This window comes from Typopeltis vanoorti, chromosome 26 (genome assembly GCF_054136105.1).
Source record: "Typopeltis vanoorti isolate ZY-2024b chromosome 26, IOZ_Tvanoo_1.0, whole genome shotgun sequence".
Lineage (NCBI taxonomy): Eukaryota > Metazoa > Arthropoda > Arachnida > Uropygi > Thelyphonidae > Typopeltis > Typopeltis vanoorti.
Window position 1 is genome coordinate 21,450,117 of NC_143574.1, and position 20,898 is coordinate 21,471,014.

At 36.9% G+C, this 20,898-nt stretch overlaps 1 protein-coding gene across 1 annotated transcript in view; it reads left to right on the forward strand.

The window, feature by feature from the left end:
* LOC150092398 (laminin subunit gamma-1-like) overlaps nucleotides 1-20,898 on the forward strand; it is a 245,090-nt gene that overhangs the window by 71,795 nt on the left and 152,397 nt on the right. Inside the window, exon 10 of the mRNA XM_090415061.1 lies at nucleotides 14,314-14,443. Coding sequence (XP_090271187.1) covers nucleotides 14,314-14,443 — 130 coding nt within the window. The remainder of the gene's footprint in view (nucleotides 1-14,313; nucleotides 14,444-20,898) is intronic.

Here is a 20,898-nt window from a genome sequence, read left to right on the forward strand (position 1 = left end):
TATTGCTCTGTTTCAAAACATGAGTAAGTTACTAAGGCAGGACCTACCTTTTACAAAGCCATGCTGTCCACCCATTCCTGAATTCTGCCATTAACCCATCACTTTTAATTCTGCCATTAATCCACCACTCCTGAGATACTGATTAGTGTGTGTGGTTTGTTACTTTTATCTCAGAACCAGCTTTGTGTAATGTACTATCTTATACTCTTTCCACTCCTTTGGAACCTTGCCAGAGCTGAGACTAAGGATTAAATAACTTCTTCGGAGGCCCTACCAATTCAATTCTCTTGCACATTCTCACAGCAAATGGGTTGACATGCATTCCAGTCCCACTGCTGTATTCACATTGATATTTTTCCACATGCTGAGCACCTCCAGTTTGTCTTCTTCAATTCTCACATCAGCAACTGCAGCAAATCCACCAGGATGATACACCCTTGCAAAGTGATCACTTAATGACTCAACTATTTCTTCTGCTTCTGTCACCTTCCTACCATCAGCATTGATTAAAGTCATCCTTCTATAATCATTCTTCCTCTAACTCACTACATAGCAAAAAAAAAACTCTTTTGGATTTACACCTGTTTAGCTAATTTTCTCACATAATCTGATTTAGCTTTTTTTACATTACTAATCACCTTTCTTGCTGCACTTTGTACTGCTCATGAGTATGCTGATCACCTTTTTTTTATATTCCTTCCACGGTGTTTTCTTTTTTTACAGTGCCTGCTTTATATCTCTACTCATCCACTTAACCTCCACTTAGTTTACTTCCCAATCTTGGGCATGCAGTCTGATACACGTCACTCAAACAATCATTGACCACTTCGCTTGCACTACTGACATTCTTTCCTTTTAGCTTCTAAGCTGTAACACTGCTCCAAGCTGCCTCCTAAGTCTCTCATAATTACATGACAGCTCTGTAGTTCAACATAAAACCCTTTCTTGACAGAGAATTTCACATTTAGTAGTGTCACAGAACAATACTGCATAGTCACTTTTGCCTATCAGAGGCAAAGTGACTGACTATCTTGTTTATAGAGCATCTTCTGATGCTGTTACTAGATTCAGTATTCTCAAACCTATGGTCTCTTCTATAACATGCTGTTTCAGATAATCACATTTCCATTTTGCCATGCACCCTTTCCTCCCTCAAATCTATGTCCTTATAAGTGAAGTCCTCCCCCCCCATAATAATCACTTGGCCTGCACTTGTTATGCTAATCTGCTGATGCATGTCATCTGCATAGTCCTGTGGACTTTCTGGTCTATAGTAGCAACTACTAATATATTTTATTTTCATCAGCAATACCCCCACTTCCTGTCCTTTTATCTCTATCCTCCCTGAAAATACAATACTCTCTACATTCTATTCCTGTAACTATATCATTTTATAGAAATACAATTTTATTAATACAGACCAGTATTTTACAATAAAAACATTTATTCAAACCTACCAGTTTCGCCAGCAAACTGTCTGGCTTTTTCAAGGCATTACGGAGATATGAAAGTTAGTAAATGCAAATTATAAGGAACATAAAAAACGTTGTAAACCAAACTAGTATCTGTGGTTACACGTTTCGCGTGACAGAGATGACTTATTGTTCTTATTCATTATCACGCATGCGTGTTTGTTGTAGACTTGTAATGCGATTACTGGCTAGCTGTAGTTCAGATTGATTGAGAGAGAGGATCAAGTTTTTCCACGAACTGTTTAGAATTACACCCTGATTTCTGTTGAGTTTCCGCCGGTTATTAGTACTATTGTGGCTTCCTTAAATACACGATGTCTGTAGTCATCATCGAGATATGGCATGGAGCTGTTTTGCCAATCTATCGTGTGGTTAGACGTGCAGAAATAAACATCATCCAAGACCTCTTTCCTCTAGACATCACACAGATGTTTAGACACTGCCTTCAATCTAATTTCTTCAAGGTTAACAACACCATATACCAACAATTAGAAGGCCTAGCAATGGGAAGCCCACTATCACCATCTTGTGCAGACCTTTTCATGGAAAAACTTGAAAAAGAAATTCTCTCTGCAATCTCTCCGAGACCATCTACATGGTGGAGATATGTGGATGATATATTCATCATATGGCAAGACAGCTTAGACAACCTTAAATCGTTTGTGGATAAAATCAACTCAATACATAGCAAGATAAAATTCACTCTGGAAGTAGAAAACAACAACCAACTGCATTTTTTAGATATTTTGATAAAAAAACAACCTAACAGTGTCAAATTATCCATTTACAGAAAACCCACAGATACTGGAAGATATCTTCACTATACTTCAAACCATCACAAGTCACACAAACTGAGTATTATCCACATGTTGAAACATAGAGCCAAAAAGTTTATATCAGAAGAGGAGGATACACAGAATGAACTCTCACTAATAGCCAACACATTATCACAAAATGGATATCCTCAAAACATCATCAAAAAATATCTATACAATGACAACCCCAGACAAGAAGAATCCCACCGTCAGCACGTTTCTACTGTAGTGATACCTTTCATCAAGTCAATTTATTATCAAATAGCAAGAATACTAAGAGCCCACAACATCAGAGTGGTCTTCAAACCAACCACCAACATCAGACAAGTTTTAGGATCTCCAAAAGATAAAGTTCCGTTCTACAAATATCCAGGAGTATATTACATTCCCTGCTCCTGTGGTCTTGCCTACATCGGACAAACTTCACGAAGTTTAGAAATTAGACAAAAAGAACATGTTGGTGATGTAAACCACAACAGAAGCATCTCTTCCGGCTTAGCACATCATTTCTGCACGTCTAACCACACGATAGATTGGCAAAACAGCTCCATGCCATATCTCGATGACGACTACAGACATCGTGTATTTAAGGAAGCCACAATAGTACTAATAACCGGCGGAAACCTCAACAGAAATCAGGGTGTAATTCTAAACAGTTCGTGGAAAAACTTGATCCTCTCTCTCAATCAATCTGAACTACAGCTAGCCAGTAATCGCATTACAAGTCTACAATAAACACGCATGCGTGATAATGAATAAGAACAATAAGTCATCTCTGTCACGCGAAACGTGTAACCATAGATACTAGTTTGGTTTACAAAGTTTTTTATGTTCCTTTTAATTTGCATTTACTAACTTTCATATCTCCTTAATGCCTTGAAAAAGCCAGACAGTTTGCTGGCGAAACTGGTAGGTTTGAATAAATGTTTTTATTGTAAAATACTGGTCTGTATTAATAAAATTGTATTTCTATTATAAAACGACCAAAAATGTATAATTTAAATATATCATTATTATAATACAGCTATATCGCCTGCTTCAGTTTAGGAGTACCCCTGTTTAAATGTCATTGGCTATTTACTCATGGGTTCTTAGGGCATTATGAGTGTAGATGTACTAAAAAGTATATGTAGCTTAAGGAATAGAAATTGCACATACCTTTTTCTGGGTGTTGTGGCTTTTCCTCTGTCTGCGATGTCGAGAACTGCAGAGTGTGTGTGTGTGGGGGGGGTAGGCAGTTTGGTAGAATAAGTTAGAAAAACCCGGGTTTTTTTTCGTAATATGTAGAAACATATACTTTTATATAGGGTGGGGAAAAAAGTGAAAGGGTTAATTTTTTAAAATAGGGAGGGGGAAGGGGAAAGGAAGCCACACTTATTTCTAACTTATTCTACCAAACTCCCTACCCCCCCCCCCCCACACACACACTCTGCAGTTCTCGACATCGCAGACAGAGGAAAAGCCACAACACCCAGAAAAAGGTATGTGCAATTTCTATTCCTTAAGCTACATATACTTTTTAGTACATCTACACTCATAATGCCCTAAGAACCCATGAGTAAATAGCCAATGACATTTAAACAGGGGTACTCCTAAACTGAAGCAGGCGATATAGCTGTATTATAATAGTTTATAATGAGGAGTAACATGGGAGTTTTCCCAGAAATAATATACTTAAATATATCATTTTATGTAAACAGATCTCGCTAACACTGATAATTTTTGGCCAAGTCAAGCTGACCAATGCCTAAAACTTCTCCTTTTTTTTATTTCTGATATTTCTGACATTTGTATACATGAATTTCAGCATTCCATGGACCTTCAGTTACCTTTGCATAATATCATTACCAACCCATTCAGATTTAAAACCAATGAAACTGCATTTGGTATTGCATAATCATTTCTGTATATACACTCTCATTTGTTCTAGAGGTGATTGAACTGATACTTGACTACATACCCATTCTAGTTCTTCTAGTTTCCTTGATTTTGCACTTCACTTCTAATCTCTCACCAAACAACATTCTCAACATTATTATTATCATCAGACCTCCATGTAGTCAAGAGACTCGTCATGGGAGATTCCAGTCTCTCTCTCTCCCTCTCTCTCACTCACACACACACAGCTCATCATATGTTGACTTAAATGCATTCACTGTCTTACAGTCATAACATTTTCACAAATTGCATTCCAATTATCCACCACTCTCCATGCAAAAAAAATCTTGCTCTGCTTATGCAGCTTCCAGGGATGGCCTCTTGTTCTCCCCCTGTCTCCAGCCATTTTATGAAAAATTTCATCTACATTTATCTTCTAAATACCCTTACCAACTTATATGTCTTGATCATGCTCTCTCTTAACTTTCTATCCACAGGATTCTGCAATTTGCATTCTCTCAAACTGTCCTTATCCTTCACATTCCAGAAACCTGAAACGACTTAGTCAGTTGTCTCTGAATCCTCTCCAGCAAATCATCATCCTTTTAAAAACCAGGCAACCAGATCTGATTAAATCCATATCCATATGTGGTCTGACAAAAGCTCTACATGTCCATATTCTCCACATCATTGCTATAGGCTGTGCTGCCCTCACAATTTTAGCAAAATGCTCCTAAAATTTCAGGTTGATATCTACCATAACCTGCAGATCTTTCATCTCCTCTGCCTCTTCTAAGGTATCCACATGTTTGCTATTTGGCTTCACAGGCAAGACACTTTGGATTATTTGGTTACTTCTGGAGATGGTTTTCAGTATTGAGACCACATGAATCTTATACTTTGCTTCTCAAAATTTAAAACTTTACACTTTGCGACATTGAACTGATATCCCCATATACTTGCCCATTCACCCAGTCTATTGAAATCCTCTTGCAAGGCTAAAATATCCATTCTACTCTTCATAGCTCTCTCTAATTTTGCATCATCATCATCATCATCTGAAAACAACTGTATATCACCATTCAACTTTTCCAATATCATTTATATACAAATTTCTGTTTCCCAAGTTCCCCATCTGTTGCAGTTTAATTGCCAGTTTGTCATGTGGCAGTCTATTAAAGGCCTTTGCAAAATCTAAATATATTACTGTGTATGCATTCCCCTTGTACAATGCATTAGTCATCTTGTTATAACAAGCAACCAAATTCCTAAAACATGATCTTCCTTTAGCAAACTCATGTTGTCCTTCAAAGAGAAATCTGCTGCTGTCAACCCAGTTCTGAATTTTGGTCCTCACTACCTTCTCTAACACCTTGACCACAACTCCAGACAAGAAGATTAGTCTATAATTTGAAGCCTTGGTCTTATCATCCCCTTTATGAAGCAGTAAAAGTTTGTGCTCTTTTCATTCCTTTGGAACTTGGTCCAGTCTAAGACTCATGTTAAAAGATAAGTTAACAACAGTAACATTTCTTCAAGACATGTGGTAATATACCATTGAATACTATGAGCTTATTGACATCAAGTTTACTCAATATCTTAAATATCTCCAGCTCATTCACCATCAGTGGTTCCTTTCCACTATTCTCAAGTTCCGCATTATCTTATATTCACCTTGTACTTGTGAATTCCATATAGTACAGGAATTCTTATTAGCCAGACCAATTTGCCTATACATTTCCACCTTTGACAATACCTGGTCTATAGCAACACTGCTTATTTAACACCTGTACTATATACTCCTCAGTGGTTATCATTCTACCATTATCACTCACTATCATCATCCTCTCATAATCATTCTCCTTCTACTGGACACATATTGAAAAAACTCTAGGATTTCTTTTAGTTTCATTAACATATTATTATTGTCACTCATCTTGTGCTGCCTTCACAATGCCTTTTTCTTCCAGATTGCATGCCTCACCTCTTGGTGAAGTATTGGTAAAGCCATGTAGTATTTTATCTGTTTTGTAGAGCTGTAGCTGTTTCCCAGAATAGTATGGCAAAGATATTTAAGTTCTGTGGAAAGAGCTGTATCATTAGAACAAAGAGGAAAAGAGATCCCCCCCCCCATTTAGCTAACTTTTACATGGAATACGTCGAAAACAAAATACTTATCACAGATACTACAGTACAAGTCCCTAGTGTGGTTACACTTCGTTGATTATGTGTTTGCCATTTGGCTCCACAGGCAAGACACTTTGGATTCTTTGGTTACTTCTGGAGATAGTTTTCAGTATTGAGACCACATGTTTATTAAACAATAAAAATAAAAGAGTAAAAAACCCAACAAGTTTTCTTTCATCATCGTTTTCATCATTTGGCTGGGAACAGTAGTTGAACTGATTGCTTTTAAAGAGTATCTAAACAGTCTGCATCCAAATATAAAATTCACTATAGAACTAGAAGAACATAAAAAATTACCTGTCCTTGATATCTTTATAGAAGTAAATAAAGAAGAAAAAATTATCATTTTCCATACACAGCAGGAAGATTTCTTAATGCTGCCTCACACCACCACCTATTGCAAAAAATAGGCATAATTAAAACTTTGAGAGACAGATCATACAATATATCTAGCACACAGATGAAGCGAATGAAGAATTACACTACCTGACACAGAACCTCACACTTAATGGTTTTGAACCCAAGACAATTAAAAAAATTCTTAATACAGCTCCTAACTCCCTTATCAAAACAAGATTTCAAGAATGTAATCACGCTGCCATACATCAAGAATGTCACAGAAAATTGACTACATTGCTCCGCAAGTACGACATAAAAGTGGCCTTTCTTCCTTTACAAAAAATATCAAGATTCTTACATTCACCAAAAGCTCTGCATCATACCATGAAAAAACCAGGCATTTATCAGACTCACTGTTCTTGTGGCATCTGTTACGTAGGCCAGACGGGAAGGTCAGGCGAGATCTGCATGGCTCTGCATATAAAAGACGTCAAAAAAGAAGGGAACACAAATCAGGCTTAGCATTCCACACAACTATTACTGGCCATCAAGTACTCTGGCAACAGACAAACATGTCATATGTTGATAAGAACTGTTTCACAAGAAAATTTAAAGAAGCTGCAAAAATGCTTAGAATCCCTACACAATGCAATAAAAATCAAGGCTTGATTTTACATCAAGTCTGGTCTGCCTTTATCAAACATTTAACTGCCTCAGACCTCAGATATAACACCTGTGAGCCACAGAACGTGACAACAACTAGCACTGTTCCAACAAGCATACAGTAACGAATGTATCATTTTGTATTCGGGTTCTCAATTAATGAACCTTTATGAAGTTAAAAAATACATCTAATTGACTATTTAATTTGGTTGTTGTGTTCAACTTTTATACACCATTACCCATGATGATGTAAGTCTTACGACGAATGAAACCAGCATAGCCAGAGCACAAAACATGTTACAGTTTACATTCGACAATGAACAAGTGAAACAATTCAAACTGTAACAGACAAACGATCTGAATTCCTAATTGGCACTCTCTAACATTCTAAAGAAGCCTTACAGTTGTATTCTAAGAAGGGTTCTTAATATAACAGTCTCCCAAATTTCTGACAAATTAATGCAACCATACTTGTTCAGGTTAGGAGAATGCTTCATAGCCATAGTTGCCTCCAAAGATATTTTTTATGACCTGTAACGACTTCTATATGGCACATTGGTTTTCTTCCATCTAATCCTGTGTGAAAAGATGTCCAAAGCATGGCCTGCCAGTACAGACTTGCTATAATAATGTCAGCAAATGTATTTCTTATTTTCTCCAAGGTAGATATTAACCAATCTTCCTGTCTGTCCACAGGGAACCTCATACACTCCAGGATATGCTAGAGGATGGAGTTTATCCATAGCAGAGCAGATCAATAGTTGCTAATTTAACATGCAGTTTGAATGTGGTGTGAAGGTCATATATGATTACTACTTTGGCTATCTTTTCAGACGTACCTAAGACACAGTAAATAGGAATAATAATGTTTTGTCCTTGTCTTTGAGGAGGGAGAAGTAGGAGGGACGTGTAGTAAACTAGTGTGCCATATAGAAGTCGTTACAGGTCAGAAAAAATATCTTTGGAGGCAGCTATGACTAAGAAGCATTCTCTTAACCTGAACAAGTATGGTTGTTAATTTGTCAGAAATTTGGGAGACTGTTATATTAAGAACCCCTCTGAGAATACAACTGTAAGACTTCTTTACAATGTCAGAATGTGCCAAATTAGGACTTCAGATCTTTTGTCTATTACAGTTTAAATTGTTTCATTTGCTCATTGTTGAATGTAAACTGTAACATGTTTTGTGCTCTGACTATGCTGGTTTGAAATCCAGTGAAATATAAGCCTGATAATAAACATCTGGGGTGCTTAAGGGTCAAAGCTGTATAACTGAGATGAGACCTCCACATAGCCTTTAAAGGAATGCGGAGAACCGACCAGGGCTTCTGACCTAATGTCCAGTCCTCACCTTCACAGTGGTGCACCCTGTTTGGTATCTACTTGGATACTGAATGAACGAGGATGGGCTGGCAATTTGGGATTTAGCCGACTAAATTGTATTCTTATTGGTTAAACCAAAATAAAAAATGATGGTACGACATGACAAATTTTCATGCCGGCTGGAGCGTCGCCCGGTTAAACAAGGCCCCATTGTTTTCGCCAGGGAACCAGGGCGAACAGCAAAAAGTCAGCTACTGGAACAAATCTGAAAACAAACCCCAACTCAACATCACCAGAGTTAAAGATCAGTACTATCAACATAAGAAGCCTGAATGGTAAAGAAATGGAGCTAGCTGAGGAATTAGATAAGTACCAGATCGACATAATAGGGGTGACTGAAACAAAAAAGACAAAAACTGGTGAGATCTTTCTGAACAATAAATACAAAATGTTATATTCAGGCAATGACAATCAAGGAAAAGAAGGAGTAGCCATAGTATTCAACACAAAATACAAGGCTAATCTTCTTGAATGGCAGTCAGTCTCAAGTAGAGTAATGTGGGCAAATATCAGAATGGGGAACTGGACAATGAGACTTATTTGTGCCTATGGTCCCACAGAAGGTTCTACTAAGGTAGAAGTGGAGGAATTTTTTGATGCTTTAGAAAAAGCAACTGACACAATGAAAAAGGAAAAGTTGGTCCTTGTTGGGGATCTAAATAGCAGAGTAGGAAGTGATTGTGAGACATACAAAAATATTTTGGGAAAATTTGGAGAAAAGAGCAAAGCTAATAATAATGGCAAATATCTGTTGGATTTCTGCTCAGGACAAGGAAAGGTTATTACTAACACCATGTTCCAACATAAAAATGTGCACAAATTCACATGGAGAGAAGAGGCAAGGAATAAGAAAAGTCTCATTGACTATGTTATTGTTGATAGTGATGTTTTCTCCCTGGTGCAGGACACCAGAGTGTACAGAGGATTTGAAATTGGAAGTGATCACTATTTAGTCTTGAGCAGGATAAAATTGAATTTCATATTGAAAAGAATAACATGTAAGAAAGTTTTAAAGTGAATAAAAGTTGAGCTGCTCTTAGATGCAAACTGTAGACTATACACAAAGATTATTGAAGAAAAAATGAAAGAGTTTGAGAACAGGAATCAAACCTTGGAGATTCAGTGGCAAACTCTGAAGAAAACACTGATTGATTCAGCCAGAGAGGCATGTGGTGAGGTTGTCTGCAAGGATAGAAAATTCAGAATTCAATGATGGACACAGGAAGTTAAAGAGGCAGTGAAGAAAAAGAAGAAAGCATATCAAACGTTCCTGTCAAATAAGTCAGCTTGTGCTCTTAGAGAATAGAGACAAATGCAAGAACGTAAAACTAGCTAAACAAAAGTCATGGGAGGACTTTGGCAAGAATATAGAAAATAAATATCAAGAAGGTGGCAAAATATTCCGGAGGTTGTTGAAGAAGCTTAGGAATGGAGGATAGATTACTGTAAAAGGAGTTAGAGATGATAAAGGTGACATGAAAATGGGAGAAAAAGATATCCTTGAAGTATGGAGTAATTACTTTGAAAAACTGCTAAATGAAACAAGCAGTGATGACAGCACAGTGGTAAAAAACACTGACCAGGCATGCAGTCAGGAATACATATCCATACTTGAAGTAGAAAAAGCCATCAAAGGCTTGAAATGTGGAAAGGCAGCAGGAGTAGATGATATTCGACCAGAAATGCTGAAGTATGATGGTATAAGAGTCTTACAGTGGCTGCACTGCATAGTTCAGAAAGCCTGGACAGAGGGACAAATTCCCAATGATTGGAGTAGTGCTCTCATATTTCCCTATGAGTGTTCCTGACAAGATCTATGCAAGTATACTTGAATAAAAGTTGAGCTGCTCTCAGATGCGAACTGTAGACTAAAATACACAAAGATTATTGAAGAAAAAATGAAAGAGTTTGAGAACAGGAATCAAACCTTGGAGATTAAAAAGAATTGTGGAAGAAAAGCTTGGTGAAGAACAAGCTGGATTCAAGCCAAATAGAGGCTGTCAGGATCAGATCTTCACTTTCTGACAAATAGTCTAGAGAGCATGGGAATATAACAGAGATCTGTATTTAAGTTTTGTCAATTTGGAAAAGGCATATGACAAGTTGCCAAGAGAGAATCTATTCAATATGCTACAGTTATATGGTGTCAATGGGGCATTATATCAAGCAATACTTAGTCTTTATTTGAGTTGTAAGTCAGCAGTTAGAATTGAAGGAAGTACAGGAAGATGGTTTAATGTTAAATCTGGTGTGAGACAAGGATGTACATTATCCCCCCTCTGTTATTCATTATCTATATGGATCACATTATGAAGGAAAGTGTTATTAAACATGATATCAAAATTGGAGATGTTAATGTCAGCTCTTTGCTTTATGCGGATGATGTTATACTTCTAAATAAATCCGCTACAAGTCTGCAAGATTCTCTGACTAAATTGAATAGCTGTTGTAATAGATATGGTATGAAGGTCAGCAATAAAATGACAAAGACAATGAAAATAGGCAGAATCATTGAAAATGTCAACTGTGTTGTGAATGGAGAACCTGTGGAACAAGTAAAACATTTCAGCTACTTAGGCACGATTTTTACTGAAGATGGTAAATTAAATATAGAAATAGACAACAGAATCAGCAAAGGTGGTATGGTGGGAAGTCAATTGAATAAATTCATATGGAATAAGAGAGAAATTAGTCGGAACACTAAATTAGCTATATACAAGACAGTGTTCAAACCAGTTTTAACTTATGGATCTGAGAGCTGGGTCAGAAGTAAAACACTTGACCAAAGACTAGAGACCGCAGATATGAAAGTCCTGATTAAGATTATAGGTGTGAACAGATGGCATCAATGGCAATATCATATTAAAAACGAGGATATTAGGAAAGAACTTGACATTGTCAACATCCAGGAATGCGTTAGCAGAGCTAATCTCAGGTGGTATGTTCACTTAAACAGAATGGGTGAAGAAAGTTTAGCAAAACGACCCAGAGGAAGACCAAGATATAGGTGGATTGATACGGTACAAAGTGCCTTAGACGATAGAAATATAAGATCTGATAATGTTGGAGTCTTGACAAGTAACAGACTGATTTGGAGGAAAATTGTAGAGAGGAAGTTAGTAATGATGTAATTTTTTTCATGTAGTACTATCATATCCTGTACACCCCTTGAGGGTACATGGCAGGAATTTGATGATGATGATAAACATCTTTTTTATAATTTATATCATTTGGTGTTATAATATCATTAAAATAAATTATGGATGATATCTGTTAATTTTATATGTTCTCCAGCTAATTTGCCTGTTTTGTGGAATGAAAAACTCCTCCACCTCCATACAAGACCAGATAACTGATCTTCGGTTGTATATAAGAGTTTGTGTACACTTTTGTTTGTGTTCATATTTAGTGTCCCATTTTATCCAAAAATAAACATCAATCACATCTATCAATTCCTCCATAGTGCTGTCACAAAATACAATGGAAGAATTTATTATTATTATTATTATTATTATTATTATTATTTGACACCTCCAGGGAGTCCAAAGACTCATCGAGGGAGAGTGTGCCAACAGCATCGAACGATTTGTAGTGAAAATTTCATTGGTAGTGAAAAGAAAATGAAGGAATGAGTGTTGTACGGTGATTCACTCGTAAGAGGTGTAATAGATGAGAGTTCAATAAAATCGTACATGCCGGGTGCAGAAATTAAGGATGTAAGTGAGGCTATTAGAGTTCAAAAGCAGAGGGTGAAAGAATTGATAGTAGTGGCAGGAATGAATGATTTGAAAGGAGATAAATTTGCTATGAGAGAAGACTTGAAGGAATTACTAGAGGTAGCAAAACAGTACCACTGCATAAGGGAGGTTCCAAGACTGCTGTTGCAAATTATCGACCGATCAGCATATCAGGTGTCATTGTCAAGGTTTTGGAGAAAGTAGTCAAGAGAAGAATACAGGAAGGGATAGATGATAATGGGATACTGTATGGGGGGGGACAGCTTTGTTTTGTGAAGGGTAGGTCATGCCTCATTAACTTGCTCACGTTTTATAACACAGTGACGGCTGAGCTGGATAAGGGTAATGGGTTTACAGTCGTGCTGCTGGACCTTGCTAATACCTTTGACAGGATACCACTTGGAATTCTAATCAGTAAACTGCAGCATATGGGGATGGATATAGGGTTGGTGAGATGGATAGGAGGGTGGTTGACAGAGAGATATCAGAGAGTAGTTTATTCAGGAGTAGAGTCCAAAAGACGGCCTGTGACTAGTGGTGTGCTACAGGGTTCTGTTCTTGGATCACTACTATTTAATTTGTTCATTAATGATATCGGAAAGGATCTGAGAGGAACTATTCATTTGTTTGCTGGTGATGCAAAGTTGGGTAGATCAATAGTGAATGCACATGATGTCAAAATTTTGCAAAGATGATTTGGATAGATTGGGGGACTGGACTAAGGAGAATGGATGTCAATTTAATGTGGCAAAGTGTAAGGTTATGCATTTTGGGGTGAAAAGATTAGCAGCATATACCACATCGGTGGAACTGTACTCCTTGAAGTTGACAAAGCCAGGGATTTGGGGGTGTTGGTGAATAGGGAGTTGAAATTTAGGGGGGCACATTGCAAAAGTGGCTAAATCAGCTCATCAAATCAGCTAATCAGTTCTTGGTTACTGAAGAATACTTTGACGAGCAGAGACAAGCAAGTTATTGTTCCTCTGTATCGTGCCTTGATAAGACTCCATCTTGACTACTGTGCCAAGATCTGGGTGCCAGGGTTTCTTCTTGATGGGGAGAAGGTAGAGAGGATCCAGAGGCGAGTGACCAAGATGATAGCAGGTCTATGGAATGAACCTTATGAGAACAGGTTGAAGATTTGTAGGTTGCAGACATTGGTTGATAGGCAGAAGAGGGGTGATATGATTGAGACATTCAAATTACTGAAGAGTTTCTATAAGATTAATTCAGAGGGTATTTTTCAGAACAGGTCTGGTGGTGGGAGGACTAGGGCCATCCATGGAAACTGGGCAAGAGTGTGGTTAGCAAAGGTGTTAGAACTAGGTTTTTGCATGGAGAGTGGTGAATGAGTGGAATAAGTTGCCAGAGTCTGTTGTGGGTGCCATGACTGTGAGTGGGTTCAAGGCAAGGTATGATAGATACTGTGTCGAAGCTGAATAGTTGTTGACATGATGTTTAGGGCCTCCCTCGATAAGTCTAAGGACTCCTTGGAGTTGCCCATAATAATAATAATAATTTGCTTTGCATTTGGAAAGAAACAGATTTGAATACTGTCTAGTATGCAAAGAATCTTTATAAGAAATTTTCAGTTGAAAGTGAGTTAACTGTTCTCATATGGAGGTTACAGAATTTTTCCTCTTGGAAACTCAGGATTTTCATCTTGCAAAAAGACAAATCTTGCAATACAGCGTGTATTGCAAGATTTGTCTTTTCTTCAGTAACATACAAATTAACAGACATAGCATACTGTTTTCATAGGCTTAGTTGCTTCAGCTGTAATTTTAACCACAACTAAATTGTATATATTAAATGTAGCAAAATATTTATTGTTTTTAGGCCATCAGTGTGATTTATGTATTGATGGATACTATGGTGATCCTCTGGGAAGACATGGTCCTCCTCGCCCTTGTAGGAAATGTGAGTGCAATGATAATGTTGATCCAAATGCTGTGGGTAACTGCAATGCGTAAGTTGAAACATTTTCTGCTATTAATGGTATTACTTATATATGTACTAGCACCTCTCTTTTTTTATTTTTTTATCAGAAGTAAATAACTTACTAATAAAAGTTCTTTGAGGATAAATTTGCATTAATGGAGGAGGTAATTATACAGTTCTGTTAAGATATCTTCTAGCACTATCATGAAGAGTTATTAACTAGATACCATGTTTAGCTGTCAGTTTTATTCAGGTATTTCTCCTCACCCAAAAATTAATGGAAGAATTATTAGAATAAACATTATTATTGTGGATGAAGTAAATTGTTTTATTTATTCACTGGCTTGGTTGGTGTATCCAACCAAGTGTATCCACTCTCCAGCCCAAAGGCTGTGGGTTCAAATCCTGCCATGGGCATGGATGTTTATGATTGTCTGTGAAAATATTAGTGGTGGTGGGTGGTGGATGGCATTGGTATAGATGATGTGTAGTTAAGGTTCATTATAGTTGGTGGATCGTGAGTGGTGGACACAGAGGGCTATAGAGTAGGTGCCATCTCTCGATGAGTCTTTGGACTCCTTGAAGGTGTCAGGTAATAATAAAAAATAATAATTCTGTGTTTTATATATGAATGCTACATGCAGGGGATTGTAAACCTATAGCACATTGATATAAGAGAGATAATATTAACAGGAGAGAAGGAACTGATGTTTTCCACAAATAGATGGAGGTTGTAGTCTGGAAAACAGTCTGAGGAAAACTGTTCCTGGGGATAGAGGTAGATGGAATGAGAGGGCAGATGAGGAGTTAGTGTGGCAGATTTGGACTGTGAGTGGATGTTTATCAGCAGCTGGTCTTGTTTTTGTGATATTAAAGGAAAGTGGAAGAATACCAGAAACTAGTTTGGTATAAAAACACCCACAAAAATACTCATGGAAAAAAAGCATAGGAGAGGAAAAAAGAATATCTGTGAAAAAAATAGTTGAAGTGAGTCTGTGTAATAGAACCTCAATTTAGAGAGCACAACAGTAAAATGTTTTTTGCTGGCTTGCTGCCAGTTAGTACAGGCTAGTTAACCAGATTTCCCTCTTCTAGACATCCTCAAGAATTTTTAAGAAGGTTTTTTTGAGTACCACTCCACATGTGAGAAATGTTCACAACCCCACAAATGCTTTTATACAGATGTTAGTATTTTGATTGTTCAGGTGAAAAGAAATAATTTTTTTGAATGGAAAAAGGAATCAGGTTTTTTGCAGGCTGATAAGGCTATAAATGTGATTTGTTTAATAATACCCAGATATCCTGACAAGAGAAAGCTGATTATTCAAGGTAATGAGAAGTTAAGTAAAATCTTTCTTTTGAGAAAGAGGACAGCACTATGCTTTAGTAGCATCAAAGTTGACAAGATTGCCTTCACTTCACTGCAGAATGGAGAGGAGATATCAGTGTTTAAGTCCCTGGTTTATGGAAAATCTTGAAGCTTATACTGTTTGTACGCCACAAGGTTTGTCAGATGAAAAAAGGGGAAGGGAGTGTACCAACTTCGGCTTAATTTGAAGTCAGTGATAGAAAATCACTTATGTATAGGGAAAAAAGAACAGGCAAAAGTATGTTGTGTCCTAGGGCTTGCGCTAGTGGGGAAATATGGATAGAGAAAGCCATTTACCATAGCAAACAGCTGGATTGAAAACTGGCCACCAATTACATAAGGGGGGGGGAGGTAGGTAGAGGTTTTAGTTTGCTAAATAGGCCTGTATGCTGGGTCTGATGAGATGTCTTGGAAAGGTCAAGAGCATTCACATAGATGTAAAGAAATTGACTGAAGTATGGTGAATAAGAATGAAAGAGTGAAAAAGGTTAGAATCAGGGAAAGCAAAGAAAAAAAAAGGTGATTATTATTACCCCAAGACCTCATGGAGTCAAAGACTCATCTGGGAGGTGATTAATGACTCGTGAATAGCAATGTTTGGAGATTGCTCATCGAGGGAGGGTACCTACTTTACAACTCTCTGTCTCCACCACTCCAATCACAACTTCCTTCATCATCTATACCAACGGCATCTGCCACCAACCACCACCACTAGTATTTTCACAGACAATCACAAACATCCATGCCCAGGGTGGGATTCGAATCCACAGCCTTTTGGCTGGAGAGCGGATACTCTAACCACTCGGCCAACCAGGCCAGCAAATTTAACTATATCCATGATACTATTCAACACCACAGTGAACAGCAATGGAGATAACACACTTTCATGTCGCAGTCCATTTTTAAGTATAAATCACTCTGAATTACCAAATTTAGTCTTCACACAGCTCTTAGACTTAACATACCTATTCTTTATCATGACTATTTCTTCTTTTTTCTATGCCTATCTTTTCAAAACTTTCCTAGCCTTTTCCCCAATGAACTCCATCAAAGACGTTTCCAAATCAAGCCATAAACAGGCTTTTTTCCAAATTTCCAGTGTTTTTCCATCATTTTCTCTGCAAAAAATCAGATCAACACTTGATAGCCCTTTCCTAAAATCAAACTGCTCTTCTCTTAGACATTTGTCTATTTTATTTCTTATTCTTGTTGCTATTATCCTTTCATAAATCTTTACGCAGCGACACAATAATGTCATTCCTCTATAATTACTACACTCCCTTCTTGAGCCTCCTTTTATATATTGGAACTATAATACCCTTGGTCTAGTCATCAGGTAGCATCTTCTTTCTGAAGATCAGTCTATTGAAGTCACGTAACCATTTCAGCCCTGTACTACCAGAAGCTACGATCAATTCAACAGGCAAAGTATCCCAGGGGATTTTTCATTCTTCATCTTCCTTAATACTTCTTCAACCTCTGCCAGACTTATATCCTTATCTCTCTCACCACTGTATTCATCCCAATTTCAGTTCACTATGGCTTTCATCTTTATTTAAAGACCTCCAAAATAATGTTGACACATCATCTTAATCTCTTTCCCAGTAATTACAAAGTTTTCATCCCCATTTATTAAAAAAAACTGACTCCTCATTTCTTCTTCTTCCATTCTTCAGAAGTTCATATAACTTTTTTTTTTGTACCATTAACATCTTCCAACTTATGTGTTCCAGCTTGTTATTTTTTCCTCTTTAATGTTTTTTTTTTTTGCATGGATTTCTCTCTGATTATAAACAAGTCTATCATCATTTGATATAGTCTTCATAAACCTCCAAAAAAATTTCTTTTTAATTTGACTGCTTCTTGAACTCCCTCATTCCATTAGCATGCTGCTTTCCATTTCTGCTTCCCCTATCCTCCATTATTTTTCAAAAGTTTTCCCATTCCTCATCTACATACTCTGTAGTTAAATCATGGGCCTTGGACCTAATCCAAGACTTAAATTCTTTCTTTACTTCAGACTGTTTCGACATCCATGGCTTCAGCTTTCTCTCTCTCTCTCTCTCTCTTTTTTTCTTGTCATATTTATCTTCTGCACACATCTTAAAAGTGGCTGTAAGAAGCATATGATCTCCATCTAAAGCAACTGAAGGCAAAACTTTGATGTCCATGACTTCCTTGTTCCATCTTTATCAAGGATGAAATCATATGTTACTTGTTTTGCTCACCATCCCAGCTATATCTTGTGATTCTTAGCTTTTTCTTGTGTGGGCCCAAGAAAAGATTTTGGGCCCAAATGGGCCCAAAATTTTTTCTCTTCCTGTTCTTACTTCTCCAACCTGTACATTAAGGTCTAAAATGATTATGCTCATATTCTGAATATCATCTGCTAGGTGTTCCCCAAATAATGTCTTTTCCTCCATATCTAAACCTTGTTGTGGTGCATATACCTGATATGGCAGCTGTTTGTGAGATAAGTGAGATTTGTTTTCCATTTCATTCAAATGCAAGCCTAATTATTCTATCACTAATCCCATCACACTTTGAGTCTGTCATTTAGTTCTTTACTAATATAAAACCAACACCATTTTTTGATTGGTCATTTGTTCCTTTCCAGAGCAAAACATAATCTCCTCTTAAATTCTTCCTCCCTTTAACTTTTTCACTTTATCTTAATGAGTGATTAAAATAAATCAATCTGAAGTTTATCTAAAAGCACTTTAAGAAATGTAAAAATGAGGAAGCAACTCAGTGCAATTATTCCAAAACAGATTTCATGTGGTATGATAGAACACTGGTAGACTGACAAAGCATTTTAAAAGGGCTGAGGGAAATATGGAACCTTCAAGTAGCTTAAAAAGAACTCATGCTGATCAGTCAATTTCAAATTTTTGTAAAACAGAAAATTAAATCAAATTGTATCTTCATTGGCCACTAAAGAAAGAATATCGGTTTGAACAATAATTCTTTTATGTGCAAATCATTTTCAAGGTAGAACTTATGTATTACCAAAGAAAAATACAAATATCTTAGTGGTAAATTTGGTTTGAACATAAAAAATAAGAGCAAGTATCAAAACTTAAAGAATTAATAGAATCGGATCATTCTTTTATTCTTGTTTGAATGAGTGGATAAGAATTGGAAATAAAAGTATTGTTGTTCATTCAGATGATGCAAAAATTTTTAATTTAGGATCGCTTCATATAGCCAGAGAATCAGTTGACATTCAGAATATTTTGTAAGAATTTGGAATCATTTTGAAAAAAAAAAAAAACCATTGTGGTTATATTGACAGTGAAGCAAGGATGTAAAAATTTGGACATGAAAACAAAACTCAGTTCAAAAATTTACTCTATCTTAATCTTGCCATTCATTTGAGTGTTATTGGTGCATTTTATAAAAAAAATGTAGTACATAATAAATATATTTTTAAAAAAAATTTCATGAGTGAAAATGTATAGTCCCAAAACTTGGATTAATAAATCTCTAGTCCTGGGAAGAGAAAAATAGCTGAAACTCAGAAACCATATTGATCAGTGATTAGTTTGTGGGTCTCCAGGTAGTGCAGAAGTTGACTTTTGATGATGTTCTCCACAGTTTTAGAGAGAACAGAAATGCGAGTAATTGAGCAGTATTTTGTGAGATGACTTTTATTCCCTTTCTTTGGAATGAGCTGGATGTGGACCTTAGGCTGTAGGTTAGATGCCAGTCGAATAGGATAGGTTGAAGAAGCAATACAGGATAAGTGTTATTTCTGGGGCACAAGTTTTTAACACATTAGGTGGAATACCATCAAGAGACCAGATGACTTATTTGTGTTCAGGTTGAAAAGGATTCTTTGGATTTCTTTCTGGCAGAAGACTATGGGATGACATGAAATGAATGGTTCTTGTTAGAGTTGGGGGGGGGGGGGCTTTGCTCTAGTTAGTCTCTTGTCTTCGGGTGAGGTGGCTGTGATATCATCTGGATGTGAGAATGGTGTGGCACCCAGTTGCCTTGGTAAGGAACCAGAAGGCTTGACTTCCTAAGGGATATTAAAGGATGACAATATCCTTTAATATCCCTTTAATATCCCACTGAAAAGGAAACTTAATAATAGTCTAGTCTTCCTAGACTAGACACCTTGGTTACATGATTACCTATCGGTAACCTTTCCTTTTCAGTGTATAAGAAACCCACTCACATAGGCAGATCCATTCACAAACATTTCCTCTCCTTTTCTCAACAATATGGTATCATTAAATAACTAACGATTAGTGTCTGTGATCTTTGTTCCAGTGAGGCCTCTCTTGCAGCAGAACTTAATCATATACACCGCACCTTCCTATCTAATGGCTACAGTTCCCATAGCATCAAAAAAAGAAAAAAACAATGCTCCCCCAGTAATCCTTCCCCCATTACTAAAATCCTTCTCTTCAGAAGGATTTTAGTAATGCTTTTACCATCCCCCACATTGGATTCACATCAGAAAAAAATAGTCAGAATCTTAAGGAAATACAACTTCTGCATGATTTCAGATCCTACTTCAAGTTACTGATTAAGATTATCTGCTCTCCTAAGAACCAACTCCATCCTCTCTCACTTCCTGTTGTATATATAGAGTTCTATATAACCATAATCATCATTGCAAATGTATTTTTTTATGTTCTTCTATGTGTATTGTAGCTGATCTTCCCATCTGTCCATAGTAGGCCAACTCGCAGGAACAGCTACCATATGCATAGAAGAACATAAAAAAATATATTTGCAGTCATGATTATGGTCAGTTGGGCCTTGCAGACCATGCTTTGAACATGTCTCATAGAATGAACTGGAAAAAGACCACCATGCTCCATTGTCTCAAATTTAGAAGAGAATAGCTGTTTTTAGAATCTCAGTTGCTCTTAAAAATCAGCCCACTTTGAATAAATATGGTTACATAAAATTTCCAGAATATGAGAAATATTAATACTTTGAGATTCCAGTTTACACCCGTAGACCATCAACAAGTGTGCACAGATTGCACCCCCACCTAGTTAGGACTCTGGTCTTTTGTCTATCTATTTCACTTAGTTTTGTGTTGCCTTTGTGTATGTGTTACAATTCTCATATTTCTTTGTGACCTGAGATGAAAT